This window comes from Macrobrachium rosenbergii, chromosome 4 (genome assembly GCF_040412425.1).
Source record: "Macrobrachium rosenbergii isolate ZJJX-2024 chromosome 4, ASM4041242v1, whole genome shotgun sequence".
In the NCBI taxonomy this organism is placed as follows: Eukaryota; Metazoa; Arthropoda; class Malacostraca; order Decapoda; family Palaemonidae; genus Macrobrachium; species Macrobrachium rosenbergii.
The window spans coordinates 73,758,843-73,778,127 of NC_089744.1; the positions used below are offsets into that span (position 1 = coordinate 73,758,843).

At 35.8% G+C, this 19,285-nt stretch overlaps 2 protein-coding genes across 2 annotated transcripts in view; one reads left to right on the plus strand and one right to left on the minus strand.

Annotated features, from left to right (window-relative positions):
• Positions 1-13,275, minus strand: part of LOC136835756 (neurogenic locus notch homolog protein 1-like) — a 22,386-nt gene extending 9,111 nt beyond the window's left edge. The window contains exon 1 of the mRNA XM_067099619.1: positions 13,228-13,275. Coding sequence (XP_066955720.1) covers positions 13,228-13,260 — 33 coding nt within the window. The 5' untranslated portion in view covers positions 13,261-13,275. The remainder of the gene's footprint in view (positions 1-13,227) is intronic.
• On the plus strand, positions 6,144-15,696 carry LOC136835773 (uncharacterized). The gene is made up of 7 exons (XM_067099634.1): positions 6,144-6,404; positions 8,410-8,501; positions 9,193-9,253; positions 10,209-10,342; positions 10,704-10,935; positions 14,796-14,930; positions 15,110-15,696. Coding segments are annotated over exons 1-7 (735 nt in total). The 5' UTR covers positions 6,144-6,324; the 3' UTR covers positions 15,111-15,696.
• Positions 15,697-19,285: the final 3,589 nt, after the last annotated feature.

A 19,285-nucleotide genomic window follows, 5' to 3' on the forward strand; every position in this document is an offset into this window, starting at 1 on the left:
TTATAAATTTTAGAGAAGAAAGGAAAAACAACGTGGATTCTCTTCAAAATTTTAGACTAGGCCTAAGTTTCCGTATTCCAAAACACAATTCTCGATGGAATTTCATTAAAATCTACCATAAATATTTTTAGATAACTTAATCAACTTAACCAACTAATGTAAAGAATCTAGAGTGAAAATTCGAATGAATATTTGTATATATCTCGAGATCTAATCGACACTTTGTAGGCCTATAGCCCCAACACTTCTTAGGCCTATACCCCATCCTTCCGTGAAGAGCCATTGATTTCTGTCAAAAATTATTCTATTTTAGTCTCTTTTAGTCTCATTTTGTGGATGGACAATATTGCGATTTATGGTGAATTTTGAAAAAAAAAGAAAAAATTTACGTCCGCACGTTACGAATTCAGCATCATTTTGATAATATTTTCTCTGTGTTGCTTTGACAATTTGTTACTGAAGACACTGAAAGAGAAATGAACTCATAGATTAACATTCGAGTCTTCCAGAAAGTCTATAATCAACTATTCCTTGGCTCAGAGCTCATCCTTTACGTAAGATTTCATAGAGATCTCCCAGTTACTGTCAGATGCATCTAGCGGATAGACTGAGAAACAAACTGGCAAGAAAATAAACACAAATCCAGGCATATTTTAATAAGACTGTCATCGCTGCTGTTTAGAAACAAATAATAAATCAATGCATCATTTTGTCATAATAATCGTTTTACAATTTTTATCAAATGACGGACATTAGTCAAAGTCTATAATGACACCTGCGTAAGATTTCTAATTTAGCGGATTAAGTATCGTGCCTTTTAGAAACAAATTTCTTTATCAATTGACGGACATAAAAGAAAAACTATTGACTTTTAGCTTTCTATAAAAGAAAACTATTGTGCCGTCTTTTTCTGTCCGTCCGCGCGCTTTCTGTCCGCTGGAGGGCTGCAAATTGGTATGTTGATCCACCCTCTAATCATCAAACATACCAAACTGCAGCCCTATAGCCTCAGTAGTTTTTATTTTATTTAATGTTAAAGTTAGCTCTAATCGTACATCTGGCAACGATATAGGATGGGCCACCACCGAGCCGTGGTTAAAGTTTCATGGGCCACGGCTCATACAGCATTATACCGCGACCACCGAAAGATATATCTATTTTCGGTAGCCTTGATTATATGCTGTACAGAAAATTCGACTGCCCTGAAGAAACTTCGGCGCATTTTTTACTTGTTTAACTATCATCAATAAGACCTGGGTAAATTAGTCCAAAGCCTCGCTTTTTTACAGAGTAAACCCTCTTTTCCTTGTTAATCAAAATAAATAGTTTTGTCCAGTGAGGCTATTGATACAAGACAAATGAACTTATTAACATTTTAGGCCTATAAAAATCCTACAATAAAAGTTTTATCTGATATTGTCAAAATTTTATTGTACTAAGACTGAACGATCTAATAAGATATATTTTATTTCACATTTCCTAAAAAAATGCTTATACAACATGCTATACGAGAGAGAGAGAGAGAGAGAGAGAGAGAGAGAGAGAGAGAGAGAGAGAGAGAGAGAGAGAGAGAGAGAGAGAGTTCTGTAAGCACTCAAATTACTCCCTGTCTTTGCTCTAGTCTCATGGCGATGCTCTCTCTCTCTCTCTCTCTCTCTCTCTCTCTCTCTCTCTCTCTCTCTCTATATATATATATATATATATATATATATATATATATATATATATATATATATATATATATATATATATATATATATATATATACAGTATATATATAATGAGAGAGAGAGAGAGAGAGAGAGAGAGAGAGAGAGAGAGAGAGAGAGAGAGAGAGAGAGAGAGAGAAAGAATCACGTAAGACTCATTATCCTGTAAGAATAATGGTCTGATTATAACAAAGACCTGCCCACGGTTAGGTAAAACCCACTTAGGCCTATTGTTTCCGTGTTTGTTAGGCTGTGTCCTATCAAGGTAGACTAAAGGCGTCTCTCTCTCTCTCTCTCTCTCTCTCTCTCTCTCTCTCTCTCTCTCTCTCTCTCTCTCTCTATAGTGAACAATTACAGATTCAGGATATCATTAAGCTAAACATAGACCAATGAGTCGTTATAATAGATACTGTAAAAGTTATTGTATAACATTGACTGTCATAATTTACGTCACAATAGCTTACGATAAACTAAAAAGTTCATTTAGGATTGTTTATAGATTGTAAAGTAAGATATGATCTTTCATTTCATCTAATTCCTCGTTCACACACACACACACACACACACACACAAAGGGGACAACGGAAACTGTACAAGAAATAACGCAAGAAATTGACCAGTTTTACGCATACGTATTTAAAGAAGAAAAACAATAAATAATTTAATATTGGAATGTGCGACAAATACAGTCAAAATAAGAAAAACAGAAATCTGTGGAAATCAAACATTAATGAAATAGAAAGATAAATTTAGAACAATATGAAAGAAAGTGTGGAACAGTTAATAACTGATAAACGGAATAACACTGGAATCTTATCGGTAAATAATATGGCATGTAAACCAAAGTCTCTGAAAAATAAATATAAATATAAATGACGATTTCGAGACGCACCAAATGAGAGAGAGAGAGAGAGAGAGAGAGAGAGAGAGAGAGAGAGAGAGAGAGAGAGAGTGTGTTTCCAATATCTAATGTAGTCCGGATGCTTGAGTAAATCACCTTGCCATGTAATCTTTGCAGGTGTCTCTTATCTCGGCTTCGTTTTAAACTACGAATTATAGATTTGTACTTTGGTATACCAGGTGTGAAAACGAGATTAGCATAGCGTCTCTCTCTCTCTCTCTCTCTCTCTCTCTCTCTCTCTCTCTCTCTCTCTCTCTCTCTCTCTCTCTTAATAAGTGATAAGAAATGACAGTCTATTTTGAATGGTTGAATGTCTACGAACTCTAAGTAACCTCGAACACTGGAGGTGCTTTGGAGTTCGGATACGAAAGGGGGAAAAGTCTAAAAAGTCATAAATCAATAATTTTCTTCTCTCAAAAGATAATTTAACATTTTCCACACAAATAAGTTGTAGATTAAAAGGCTGAAGTGCATCACATGAACAAATAAAAAAAAGTGGGGGCGGGGGGGGGGGTTGCGAATTACACCGTCTTTGAAATAGTTTTCAGAAGGGACCTTTTGACTTTTCTTTGGGGCACATTTTTCAGAATGAAAGGCAAAAAAGGCATATAAATGTGAGAGAATAATCAGACAATATAGAAGACCTAGGCATGTTTGTACCACGATTTTATCGAGATGGTTTGCTACTTGATAAGTGAAGAGCAGTATCCCCAAATGAGTAGGCTTCTTAACCTAGACTCTGTAGATCGAGTATCCCCAAAATCTAGAGAAGTCTACAGTAGATGATCACTGACAAATATCTGAGTTTAACAACGTTTTGGATAACTATGCTAACAATTATATAAAGAATTAAGCAACAGCAACAGTAAGAACAATAAGTCAGCTGATTAAACTTCTATAGAAGCTTATTAAGTATACATTCCTATGATGAAAGATAGCTTATGCTGTAAATAATTACGTAAAAATAAAAGCAGCAAAACTCAATCAGAATCGAAGAATGCCCCGTGAGGTTCTTAACCCTTGTTTAAGGGCTGTCAGTTCTTACGGCCATACTATTCCGCTATGGAATATTTTCATCCATATTTGATGAAACTAAAAATGAAATACCACGAGATTTCAGAAGCGCGAAGTAAGCCATTTACCTGTACAGTATGTTGTCTCTAAGCGTTAGACAAACTGAAAAGCATTTGTAGAATGTTGGTTGCACGTAGTCACAAGTTTTTAGTCTCATGTAACACATAGTCTCAAGGTTTTAGTCTTATGGCCAGAGACATCAACAAAAACAGGGAGAATGGGAGAATGGGAGAATAGAACAGAATATAGAATTTAGGCCAAAGGCCAAGCGCTGGGACCCATGAGATCATTCAGCGCTGAAACGGAAATTGACAGTAAAAAGGTTTGAAAGGTGTAAGAGGAGGATAATCTCGCGGTTGCATTATGAGTCACTTGTTAGCAGAGGGTGGAAAGCAAGATGGAAAAAAAGAGTATATGAATGGGGGTACAGTAAAAGGAATGAAAGGGGCTGCAGCCAGGGACCAAAGGGACGACACAAAGAACTTTAAGTAACGCCTACAGTGCACTGCATGTGGTGCACTGATAGCCCTACCTCCCTACGGGAAGGAGAATTAGAGTGGTACCAGAACCGCTTAGGTAAGCCAAAGTACTGCACAGTTCATTACAGATAATAGTACTATTTACAGAGACGAAATAATGAAATGCACCGAGTTCTTAGCAACCCCATCGCTCTTAGGCCCCTATAAAACTTAGAATATAATAAAACAAGTAAAAAAATGCATCGACGTTTCTTCGGCGCAATCGAGTTTTCTGTACAGCCACTAAGCATATAATCAAGGCCACCGAAAATAGATCAATCTTTCGGTGGTCTCGGTATAATGCTGTATGAGCCGCGGCCCATGAAACTTTAAGCACGGCCAGGTGATGGCCTATCCTATATCGGTTCCAGAAGCATGCTTATGGCTAACTTTAACCCTAAATAAAATTTATAAAAAAACTGCTAGTGCTAGAGGGCTGCGATTAGGTATGTTTGATGATTGGAGGGTGGGTGCTCAACATACCAATTTGCAGCCCTCTAGCCTCAGCAGTTTGTAAGATCTGAGGGTGGACAGAAAAGTGCGGACAGAAAAGTGTCGACAGAAAAAGTGCGGAAAGAAAAAGTGCGGACAGGAAAAAGTGCGGACAGAATAAAGTGCGGACGGACAGACAAAACCGGCACAATAGTTTTCTTTTACAGAAAACTAAGAGTAGGAAAGAGCTTCTGAGTACCCTAAATGAAGGGAATTTTAACCCAAGAGGCTTAAGAATATTGTTCAAGATTATGGTTGATTGTCTACCGCTTAGCGAAAGGGAGGTATATGTAGCTTCTAAAATGACTCAGGAGACACAAGTAAACTTTCCATTACCCTGTCTAATAGACAGTGTTGAACACCATCAGCTACACATGTGAACTATCTTGATACATGGTGATATATATATATATATATATATATATATATATATATATATATATATATACATACATATATACATACATACATATATATATATATATATATATATATATATATACATACATATATATGCACTGTATATATATATATATATATATATATATATATATATATATATATATATATATATATATATATATATATATATATATATGATTATAATCACTTTTGCACGTGATTCATTTATCACACATTACCACAGGTGAAAAATAATATTTGTGACTTCTAATACTCTGTATCAGTCCTTCGTCAATGGCTTGGAAATAAAGTTGAAACCAGTCAGGACCTACACCCCATCTCTTATTTTTCACCTGTGGTAATGTGTGATATATATATATATATATATATATATATATATATATATATATATATATATATATATATATATATATATATATATATATATATAATATATATATATATATATATATATATATATATATATATATATATATATATATATCTCTCTCTGGTATAGTGGTTAGTGTCATGGCATGCCACTCAGATGATGTCGTGGGTTCAAGTCTCGCCCAGGGCGATGAAAAATCACTGGCTCTGTATCATGATCAGTTACCGCTGCAGTGTGGGGTCTGCAGTGGGAGGTTGAAACCAACATTCTTTGGAAGCTTGAATTTCAAGTCAATGGCCCCTTTGGTGCGCTTGTTCCATGAGAATAGATTTCATCTATTGAAATAATAATAAATAATAAATATATATATATATATATATATATATATATATATATATATATATATATATATATATATATATATATATATATATATATATATATTATATATATATGTATACATACACATATATATATACTGTGTGTATATATATATATATATATATATATATATATATATATATATATATATATATATATATATATATATATGAACGTGTATGTGTTTGCGTATAAGTAAAAATGAATTAATCAAGAGAAAGGATAAAAGGTTGAAAATCTCAATTTAACAAGTATTCGTACATAAAAATACAGCCACTCCTTCACAAGTTGTACTGGGGAACAGCCAGCAACTTCTATCAATAACCAATAATTCACAGGATGCGTTTCTAGATTTCACCCGTCAAAAGCCCGCCGGGGCCATAACGCATCTGCTGATTAAAACCAGCAGATACCTGCTGACAGTGGCTAGGATAGCTTCTTGGCTTCCCCTGTGCCATGGCTAAAGTGTTGTTCCCGTTGCTTGTGGTGTTTTCGGCCTTTGCAACGGCTCAAGTATGGAGTCAGCGGTCATCACGGTAAGCTAACTTCTTCTTCTTCTGCTTCTGCTTTTGCTTCTTCTTCTTCCCGTCCTCCTCCTCCTCCTTTTTATTCTTCCCGTCCTCCTCCTCCTCCTCCTTCTCGTCCTTCTTCTTCTTCTTCTTCTTCTTCTTCTCCTCCTCTCCTCCTTTTTTCTTCTCCTCCTACTCCTATAGGCTATTTGTCTAAAAGGCGTCAAAAACGCGGCCGCGCCAGATAGGAAAAAAACGCGCTAGACTGTCCAGAAACGCGCTAGATCTAGCGTGAAACGCGTTGAAATGGCAACTGTATTATTATTATTATTATTATTATTATTATTATTATTACTCCTCCTCCTTCTTGTTCTTATGATTGCTTAGGGAAAAATTTGGCAGCGTAAGAATCTCTCGTGATACCATTTCTTCTGATTAAACCGTCATCTGCTCAAAATCTTTCTCATACTTACAGACTAAAATTGTAATGATCCACTCGAACAGGAATTTCATATTTATAACATACTAAAGTTAAATTAACGTGATGTTATGCCATAATTATGGATTTCCATTTACGAATAAATCACACACGTTAAACTCTTGATTAGTGTTTGTTTTTTCGTACCAAAAGAGTCCCGGAGTTATTGTCAACCCATGTGAGTTAATTTGGTATAAAACCACTTCGAATAACTGCAGGATACTTCAATGTATTTTCAAAATAAATTTTAAAATGCTAAAACTACTCGTTCCAGTAATGAACTATTTTAAATATTCATTTTACAGCGTTTACTTTTTATTTCCTAGGCAGCACACTAATGTCGATGTCACCTTTTGCACTTTGTAACAGATTTCTTTCGGTAATTTTTTTTTTTATTAATTTATTTGTCCGCTTTTTGTGGAAACATTAAGTGTAGGTAATTTCCATGTTTTTTCCTGTTAATTCTACCTATCTGATTTTAAATTCCCCCTTCGTTTATCAAACAGTTTTGTATCGAATTGTAATGAGACTAGGGGAGACATCGGGTGTTATTGGACTAAGAAATATTAAACTTACATATAACACTGTACTATCTTTTATGCTCTCTCTCTCTCTCTCTCTCTCTCTCTCTCTCTCTCTCTCTCTCTCTCTCTCTCTCTCTCTCACATTACACAGACTGACGTCAGGAATCGAATTCCAGAATGCGCACTGAGCTCGTCACCTATGTGGGATTCTTTCTCCTTTCGGGCAAGAGTGGCAGCTTTATTACATGACGTCACGTGTGGGTTGGATGGAGCAACCGGGCTACATTCCCCTCCCGTAATGATTTCAGACATTTTTTTTTACAACTTGTGCGTGCGTGTCGCTGTCATGCACAAACAACGGATTTTAGAGCTTGGTGACAAACAATTTAATGACGTATTCATCACATATTTCCCGACTACGTCTACTGGAAAAGATGCTTTCGGAAAACATGGCTTTTGAGCATATTCATTTCCTTCATACTCACAAATTTTACTCTTTTGGCTGTCAAGACCTTTCTTTTGTTTTCCCTGTTAGCTTAGATCAGATTAGATGGAACAGAACCAGTTGCCCACTGGCTGGGGAAAGTGATAGGTAAAAAAGATAGAACACGCAAGCACATCTGATATGATGAATGGTAGGCCTATAAACCCAATCATAAACTCTGTTTCTGAAACTGTCAGCGGTTTAGGTAATTAATTCTTCCATTTTCACGCTTCTCTAATGCTGTTCCGATATGCTATATTCGTGATAATGTTGTTTTATATTTAGCTGGCCTAATAACAGCACGAGCTCTTGTTTCATCTTCGTGGTGAACAACCCATAATAATTACATTGTGAAGATATTACCCCTCCATGTCATGCAGCTATTAAAAATTATGAAAAACCCATTATAAAATGGATTAAGAAAGAACGTCCCCAGTTAGCTGTGGTTATTCATTAGGCCTAACTTGAATGTTCCTCATCCATAAGTCTAAATCTTCGATATATTATTGCCACACATTCCCCGATTTTTCCAATTGTTTCTTTCAGAATTCATCACCTTCGTCAGTTTAATTCCGGACAGGACGCGTTCTATGACAAATCGAGCCTAAACATCCAGGGTTCAGCTTTCGATGGACAAAGTGAGTGCATGCCTTAATTTCCATGATAGTACTACGTCAGCTGTCATTCATTCATAAGCATACGGGGTCTATTTCATTATTTTCAGGGTCTATATCATTATGAAAATGAAACAGACCCTGCATGTACAGATTCTTTTTATACGTAAACTAATGAAAAAACATCTGAACTCATAATACTCAAGTTCTAGACTTATGAATTATTGAAATGCTTATTTACTTTTTAAATCTTCATGGCAGTACTATATATGTCAGCTGCCACACATCCATAAAAATACACGGGTCTAATTTTTTGTTTTAATGGAGTCTCCTTTTATACATAAACTAATGAAGAAAACTCCTGAATTGGTATTACTACTTTTCCTCAAATTCTAGACTTATGAAGGAATGATTAAAATGTGCATTTATTTTATCAATTTTTCCAAAAACAGTGCGATATCTGATGATACCATTAACCACTCTTTTCAGTACAAATATCTTTATGTTCTTATATGTAGGCTTATTTGTAGTTAGCGAACGTCAGTTATGAGTCCACACACACACACACACACACACACACACACACAGTCGAAAACAGCTCTGTTTATTAAGAGTTCGTTAGGAGATTGTTTTATGACGTCACTGAATGAGTTCAATAGACTGACACGGAAAAAGTACAAAAAATATCTTCAAAAAATATCTCTCATTTCAACAGAATGTGTCTACCCAGCCCCTGACGCCGTTGAGAACGCGGAGGTGGTGTGCAGCCAGTACAGGTAATTACAATCATTAAGTTTTCTTTACAGGTGAGCCTCCTAAGCACCATTTGGGCAGGTTTCCTTTTTCCTTTACTTACAAATCCTCTTCGGCTACTTCATATATAAACCCAAAGCCTCTGTCATCATCCCAGTCATAAAACTCACCCTTTTCTCCTACCCACTTTTAGGTCTAAAATTATTAGTTACCTCCATCATTCCTCTCTTTTACACAGGACAGTTCTTCCTATAACATGCTTTTTTTTATGTTTTCCCCTCAGCCAAATATACTTTTCCATCAGCCAAGTATATCTTTCATATTTTAGGTTCACACTCACTCCCGCCCAACTTATCACTCTCGGCAAAATTATTTTATACGTCATATTTATTCAAGATCTCTTCACAGCAACAAGAATTGTTTCATAACAAACACTTGATCCACACGCCCTCCCCATTGTCCTAATCCACGTCGCTCTCCAACAATTCCTTCTGCTATATGTCTTAGTTTCCCAATCAAAATCTTACAATAAATCCACCCAGGACACTAAGTGCTGTTATGTTCTTAAAATCATTAGCGACCTCTGTCATTTCTTTCTTTTACAAAAGGACAGTTCTTATTGTAACCTGTTTATTCTGATGTTATCCCTCAGCCAAATATATCTTTCATATTCTGGTTAGTTACTACAGTTCACTACTGATGCAGTACCACAACATTTCACTCTTAATCCGGTTGAAAACAGGTATCTCTCCATATTTCAGCCTATAAAATCCCCTCCATTATATCGCTGACAATCTTCCAGTCATTCTTATCACATTAACCCCATCTACTGTTGCATGTTTCAGCATAGACTCATGTTAACAGCTATGTTCCTTTTCGTGTGTTAGACGCTTACTTAATCATCCTAATATGAAATTTAATCATTTTATCAGGTGACACAACAAATAATGATGTTAATTTTAAAATCTTTGATTTCAGTGGATGTCGAGTACAGTGCTTCAGAGGCTACACAATGCAGGGCAGTCGAAAACTGTACCTGAACTGTGACGCCAGCACCAGAACCATGACCTACGATGGCCTGCCCTGGCAAGAATCACTTCCGCCTTGCCTCCGTGAGTAGGCTTATTCTATCTTTCCTAAACAGTGAGCCTAGTCTAACATCGAACACTACGACCTTAAAGTAGGTCTTCTTGTAATTTGTCATGTAATCACATTTTTATCTGTTTATTTGATTTAATTTAAATTTTTCTCTCCTTTCTCTATTTCCTGTTACCTTCTGTTACTTCATTCAGATGAAAACCATATTCTTTGGAAGCTTGAATGTAAAGTTAATGGCCCCTGCGTTGGGTTTGTTTCATATGAATAGGGTTCATCTTCTGAATAATATTATTAGTAACTGATCCCTGGTGATGACACAAACAACATACTTATCAAAATAACTAAAAAAACTAATTACTTTTAATTTACTTTCAGCCTCTTGTGGAAATGGATGCCCAGATGATACCATGTGCGTGGCACCAGATAAGTGTGAGCCAGCAATTCACGAGTGCGATCCTCCCTGCCAAAATGGAGGTACCTGTATCATACAGGGTGTGTGCAATTGCTCCCTCGGTTACTCGGGTCTTTTGTGTCAGCAACATCGATGTGCCATTCCTAATGAGTTTCCTAAGCAGGCTTCCATTGGCGCTGACACTGAACTGACAAGGTGAGGTATAGACTCTGTTCACTGTTACTGATTCCATAGTTGCACGGTCGATACTTGTATCTTTTGTAATAGAGTTTGTGTAACTTTCATTAGGCTGAACATTGATACTGATTCAATTCATATTCTGATCCACTTCTCGTATTCCAATAAAACCGAAAGATATAGGCACCATAAGGCACCATAATAGTCATTCCAGCTGCTTGCATGAACAATTGACTTTTGAAAAATTTGTGATATACAGTAGTTCCGAATTTGGTAATAATCATCAATACAGTAGGCTTCAAGCTACAAAAACAAACACCTTTTAGGATATTCGATAATTATCCAAACAACAGGTTTCCAGCTACAATATAGCTTTTAGGATACAAAGCTTTTCTATGGGACAGCAGGTGTCTCAGGCCTCCTTTGAATCAACATTCCTAGGAAGAATTGGTAGACTACAGTGAATATATTTGTTCACTGGTAGACCAACAACGAATGAATTTGTTCAAACGAATGTTTTAGAATAGCATTTAACATTACTAATAGCGAAGATGATGACCCAGAGTGAAATAGGTCTTTTGCTATAAAAGGCAGCAATTTAATATCCAACCTTGTCAGTGAAACTTCATGAGCTTTGGTATAAAATAACTTACAGTTACGTTATATGTTGGAGTAAAGGCTAAAACTTGAGCGTTTTCATGGCATTTCATTTTACTAATATGTCTTCTGGAAAATACAGAATGCAAATACAGTTCCAGGGTAATTGACAAACACAGTAACTCAGGTAAAGCTTATGATATTCAACGTATGTAGAATAAAAACTGTCTATAAAAATGACATTAACAAACCTCTCATTGAAACCATTAGGAAAATATTACTAGTTATAGTATATCAGGCACTCAGCACCACAGTCATCACCATAATCTTATTTCAAACTAAGTTTCTTTAAAAATGTGCTTAACCAACGACAAAGTCTTTCATATAAATTTAAAACGGAGTAGAAATAGACAGGACACGTCTTTTGACTATGTGAAACATAAATAACGGCCTCATTGCACTTTATTAGTACTAAACCGGTACTAAGGTAAGTAGTGCATGATTTCAGAAGTTTTCATTCGAAAGTCATTATTGACGAGTTAACATTATATGTTTACTTTAATCCTTTGAATACCAAAACCTATGCATTTTATAAAATAAGGCTGGAATATGTTTCATAATAATGATGTATACAACCTATATCAAAACTGTACGAGAATATTGCGCATGGCTGAATTCACGGAAAAAACTGACGAAACATTTCTAAGACTTTCGTTCAAGCAGGGTGATGCGTTCGACATAGACCATCTTTATCAACCCAAGATTTAAAGAGTTAAAATTATGTTTTTAAAATAAAAAAATAGAGAAAAACGCGCTCATAAAATTATTAAATATTTAATACTGAAATAAACTTTTAAATAGTGTTCTGTTTGATAATGTTCCACTTTGACTGTTGGAAAAAATAAATAAAATAACTAAACGCATCCACCGATATCAACTTGTGGGCGTGGTCATTAAAAATGACGGGATGACGGGGGCTAAGGGTTGCATGGCGCAACCGATTGATTTTAAAATACTGTACATTTGATAATGAAATCTTTGCATGTTCTTAAACTGAAACTACTACAATACTTAAGATAACTGATCAAAAATAATGTTTTATTTGCAAATAACTGTCATTATTGTTACACACTTGTTAATATCAATATTTTGTTCGTATAGGCCTAGGCGTGTCAGTTTTCTCTGCATGCACAAAATACAACCCCTTTACATCCACATAATTATGCTAATAATTTCTGTCAGAAAAACAAAAATACAGCCACGTAAATCAATTCTTTTTGAAAATCAATACTACGCCGAAATCAACCACAAGGACTCTTAGGAAAGAAAAGTTATCATTTAAAGGAAAAAAATGTGTTATTTAAACATTGTTCATAATACCTAAACCCATTGAAATTAATATCTTCTCGATTTCATTTAGGAATGCAGCGATTTAAGATTTCCCATATGGAATGCTTCAAAGAACAAGTAGCCTAATCCCTAAAAATGCCAAGAGCCTTTGACAAGTTAGGCCTATAAACTGTATCGTGACATACAGATAATCTGAACAGTTTGCGAATTATACCAATGCAAAAATTGGGGTAATGTTTAATACTGCTTGGCAAATTACAACATTCAAAGTAAGTTAAGTCTAAGACTTTGGACGATACAAAAAGAAGCAAGTTTCATAATTTTTTTTAACAAAACCGGTATATGAAAGTGAACAGAACTTACCTCTCTTTTGACCATTGAAATTGTTTCTTCCATTCTCTTTCCCCTTCAGGATTCCATAACTGAAGTCTACCCTCACATGCTTTGTTTTCAAGATAAACTTGTGCGTGTCACTTCAACCGTAAAACAGGCGCTTCATTTCCAAGTGCTCAAAGAGAGCTCAAGTTTTCAACTGACATCCAGTGGAAGCACCAAGAATGAAAATAAATGTTCTTTTGCTAACTGGCTGACACAAACTGTCAAACGACTGAAGCCAAACTGTCAGGCAAATCACCCGGACGTAAGATTGTGACACCACTCTTTGTGCGCGCCCGCGAGCTCGCGTTTTTAACCAGGGATAACAGCCTTTCCCTCATCGACCCCACATACAGATTATAGGCCTAACTTGTTAAAGGCTCCTGACATGCAGCTGGCTGTAGTTAACTTAAACATTCATTTTTAGAGAAAGAAGAACAGCCTTTGCCTATTCCAATGGTTAAGCAGATCTAAACCTGACCTCACTGACTGAGCACGTAACGACAAAGTTGATCGTATAGTACTATTGACGAGTATATATTTGACCTAATAGTTTTCAACATTAAATAATAACCATTTTAAATGTATCATGCTTTTCATTTAAAGTGAATAATACTTAATAAAACGTAATAAAATATTCGTGGCAGTATTTCGAGAAATCTTATGAGCTAAACCTGAAAGCCACACACACACACACACACACACACACACATATATATATATATATATATATATATATATATATATATATATATATATATATATATATTCTTATATATATTCACTATATATATATATATATATATATATATATATATATATATATATATATATATATATATATATATTAGATCAATAGGTTCGAGATATACAATACAAACAAGCAATTGGGCTGTAATGACTGACAAGAGGGGACAAATAAAGGCGGGAGGAGCAGAACAAAACTAAAAAGTGACCTTAATATTAACTTGTTTACAAAATTTACAAGCGAGTCTGGTCCAGGAGAGAAAAAAACTTAAAATGACCAAATCAATAAACAAACACATGAGACAAAATAAAATTCACATAGTTAAACAATTCAAAAGAATCATAATAATACACAGGCAGCATAATATCATAAATAACATTAGCAACAATAAATAAAAAGCTTCATAAAGGAATAAATCAAGAGCCGTAAAACCAACACTGCAGGACAACTAAACAGAGCGACACGGAAACCATCAAGTCCTCAGGAACAGTTCTCCAGCACTGGGTGCCCACGACAGAGTCGAGACGACAACCACCGCGTCCAAAAAAAAAAAAAAAAAATGCTCTCCGCTGCTGTCCTGGACCTGACTGGCGAAGTCTGACACCATCCACCATACGTCAACTCGCCAGCAAGAAAAACAAACACAAAGGAGGCAACAACCCACCAAGGACAGGGAACAATCGGCAAACGATTGTTCCTAACACACACACACAGAGTGTGTGTGTGTGTGTAGAGAGAGAGAGAGAGAGAGAGAGAGAGAGAATGCGTATCAATATATTTAAAAGCTCGTTTATTTTTTTTTTGACAGGATGTCAATCGAATGCAACTTCGGTCGCAAAATGAAGAACGGACTATCCCACCAACCCTTCGTTTGCAACCACCGCCAGTGGTACACTAAACTGGAGAAAGCTTCCATTACTGAGGTCGACATCGACTGTTACTGGTAAGAAAGAGCTTCCTCATTTCTGCTTCAGAAAAAAAAATATGGAGATAATTCTGGTCTCTGATAAAATATTATGATATTGATCTACCAAAAACTGCATTCGCGTTTAGCCTAACTGGGTAGAATTATGGTTTTACTTCTGTTGTTATTAAAAAGTTATAAATTGCCGTCCATTTCAGAGTGAGGAGTCCCAGTTCTTGCAGGAAATTTCAAGAAGAGGCGACGTTGATGTCATATCCATCACGGTTACTTGATATTCATTTGTTTGTATGCAATGATCCTCTTATACTTCACGCCTTTTTGTTTACGAATAACACGAAGTCTTTTAAATTCAGTTAGGAAATTTGGTCGAAAACTTAATGTCTGCAATGTATCATAGTTTTGTGTTATCAATTTCTGTGAAATGAGTCCAGGTTATTCAAGATTAATTCGTTGTGCTAATTAACAAAGATTACATTCACTGTTGTTTACAAATGCATTCGTGTAAAATTTGAATTTGGAAATGGAATATAGAATTTAGGCCAAAAGGCCAAGCGCTGGGACCTATGAGGTCATTCAGCACTAAAAGGGAAATTGAGAGTAAAAGGTTTGAAAGGTGTAAGGAGGAGGGTGGGCGTACTTGCTTTTAAAGTCGAAATCTTTATTACCTGCTTATAATCTTAGTGTTCAAAATAACAATTACGTATAAGTTATGAAAATGGACACACAACCTCATATATTCATATCACATTTGTGTCTGATATGTCCATAAAGCTCAAGGATAAAATTGGTTTTAGTTGTCAATGCTCCTTAAAAATTTATATATATATATTATAAAATATATATATATATATATATATATATATATATATATATATATATATATATATATATATATATATATATATATATATATATATATATATATATATATATATGTATATATATATATATATATATATATATATATATATATATATATATATATATATATATATATATATATATATATATGAATTCACTTGGAGACATTTGATCCCAAGGGGCCAATACTAAACACGGTGAAACAATAATCATCTACACTGTTTCGCCGTATTCAGTACTAGCCCTCGGGAATCAATTGTGATCAATTGTACTAAGGGACATTTGATACTCAAGGAGCTAGTACTAACATGGCGAAACATTTGATCCCTGAGGGGCTTGTACAAAACACCATGAAACAGTAGATGAATCACTGTTTGGCCGTGTTTAGTAATAGCCCCTCGGGGATCAATTGTCCCTAAGTGAATTGGTGATTTCATGAATTCCCTAAACGTTTCAGGGATTTCACGAAATCCCTGGTTTCAGTGTCTTACTGTGACATATACATATATCAATGTAGACCTACACAATAACTCAAACATGCATTAGGTCACAGATTTCATCTGTTGTAAGATTTGAAGTGCCTGTTTTCACCTGTGAAGACCAGCACAGAATTTTGGCAAGCTGACTTCTTCATAACCTATCTGCATATTTATGGAAATAATTTAATACAAATTATAACGATTTTTACCAAGTTTGACCCTTAAACGTCAAGGTTATGTGTTTCAGCAGTTTACGAAATTCTTAACCACTTACATATTTGTTGTACACTTTTCCTATTGGTAACACCTCGAAAATTAATTCAGCTGAATTTGACTCCTGGAATGTCAAAGGTCGTTGTAGATTTTCAGCTACTGGTGGAAATTTGTTTTGTAGATATGTTACAGGTAGATAGTGAAACCAGGCATTTCACAAACTGCCTGAAATTTCAGGCAGATAGTGAAATGCACTTAAGGACATTTGATCCCCAGGGGCTAGTACTAAACACGGCAAAATACATATAAACCCCAGGGGCTAGTGCTAAACACGGCGAAACAATGTAGGTGACTCGTTTCGCCATGCTTAGTACTAGCCCCTTGGGGGATCAAATGTCCCTAAGTGCATTTCGCTATCTCCCTGAAATTTCAGGCAGTTCGTGAAATGCCTGGTTTAGCTATTTCCCTGTAACAGATATACTTTCAGAGTTGATAATTATAATGGTAAATCTATCATAATAATACAGTTCTCATAATGTCCAACCTCCTAAGGTCAAAGGGCAAGGTTCACAGATTCTCCACACGAAATACTTCATAGCCATGACGCATAAGTGAACTGAAGTGAATATACAATTTAAGCCGAAGGCCAAGCACTGGGACCTAAGAGGTCATTCATCGCTGAAAGGAAAATTGAGAGTTAAAGGTTACAAATGTGTAACAGGAGGAAAACCTCCCAGTTGCACTAAGAAACACTTGTTAGAAGAGGGTGGAGAATAAGATGGAAGAAAGACTATGAAAGGAGGTACAGTAAAAGGAATGAGAGGGGCTGCAGATAGAGGCCGAAGGGATGCCACAAAGAACCTTAAGTAATGCCTACAGTGCACAGCGCATGAGGTGCACTGGTGGCACTAACCCCCTATGGGGATGATGCATAACTGGTATTTGTTTTGCACTGATAGATAAGAACAGTTAATCCTGAGCACGGGAGTTTCCCAAAGTAGATGTACATCATTTGCAAGTGCTCTAGACCAGTGGTTCTCAACCTTTTTTGGCCCATGCCCCCTTTCACCATATGTCAGAATGTCATTCACTCCCGCCGCTCTCTTTCCAAAATTGTCTGCCTCAAAAGGTGCATTCCAAATAATATGCAACAAAGCACTAACACAAACTGGCAGAGAGAAAACCCAGCGTGACCTCTCATTAGTGTGGACCAATGCACACTGCGTTTGGTGTGGCCCCAGAGCCAGTTTGAGCCTGCCGATGTGTGGTCACAATTAACGCTAAAACACTGGAATTCCCCTCCTAAGGAGGACTTCCTCCCTGGTTGAGAACCACTGCTCTAGACTGTATTGTAATTTATTATGTATATTTGTGTAAGAATACACTTATATCATAATACTACTGTATGTGATGGTTGATTTGAGTTTTCTTGGTATTAAATTCACGTTATTCAGTATTGACACACAGTGGTTTATCCTGACTTAGGTATCATGAGCTAATACAGTCCAATGGAGACAATGATGATGATAATAGAATTGACCATATTTCAACTTTTTTTTAACTCTTGAGAATTATTACTATTGAATAGTTTAAAATGACTACTACTGTAAGTTATCACAGTATTTGCTCAGTGGATATACCCTTACGAAAAAGTAGTGCCGTCAGTGCACCATGTACTACACACATTACTCAAGGTTCTTTGCAGCATCCATTCAGACCTTAGCTGCAGCCCATTTCATTCATTTAATGCACCTCAATTCATGTTCTCTTTCTTCCATCTTACTTTCCCCACCTCTCCTAACAACTGTTTTATAGTGCAACTGCGAGGTTTTCCTCCTGTTGCACCTTTAAAACTTTTCTATTCTCAATTCCATTTCAGGGCTAAATGACCTCATTATTGGTCCCAGCGCTTGGCCTTTGGCCTAATTATTTTTTAATGGATGATAAATTCATCTACTGTGGCTTGCAAAATCATCTCCTATATCATTCCTTCAATAAATACAGTACTTCAATTTCCGAGCTGAGTTAATGAAAAAGGGGTTCTCTCCTAAATTGTCAAAGTAACAGACATGCAGAACAATGATATAAGAAAATTGGAAAGTAGTGTCCCACACACAAATGCAAACCACAGTTAAACAATAGGATTCCCCTCATCAGATTTATGTTCTACTCCTATTGACATAAGGGTTGTTAGGACATCAATACTGGACCCACTAATAGGAATATGACGTGTTGGTAAAATCTTCCCCTTTACATGTCAGGAACAGGTACTGAAGTTTTACAAGTTAGGTTTGATGTCCTATCTCACATCTGTCAGATTTTTGTGCAAAACACGAATGTTTGACAGTTTACCACAATATGATCCATTTTACAACAGAACAAAGCCTGTTCTATAAGAGTTGAATATTTTAACTCCAAACAGAATGGAATATAAAGTCTAGGCCAAGCAAGTACTGGACCATGAAGTCATTCGTGGAGGAAGAAAAATTGGGATTTAAAATGTTTTAAAGGTGTAAGAGGAGGAAAACCATGAAACAATTGTTAGGAGAGGGTGGAAAGTAAGATGGAAGAAAGAGAATATGAACTGAGGTACAGTAAAATGAATGAAAGGGGCTGCAGCTAGGGTCTGAAGGAACGCTGCAAAGAACCTTGAGTAATGCCTACAATACACTGTGTGAGATACACTGACACCACTGTCCCCCTATGGGATACTTCAATGCAAAGCTTTGTTTCAGCTAGCTATATTTAAAGTAGTTCAACAAGACCTTGAACTACTTAACAACGATAAAGATAAGGTTAAAATGAGTTATAAAGCTGTGT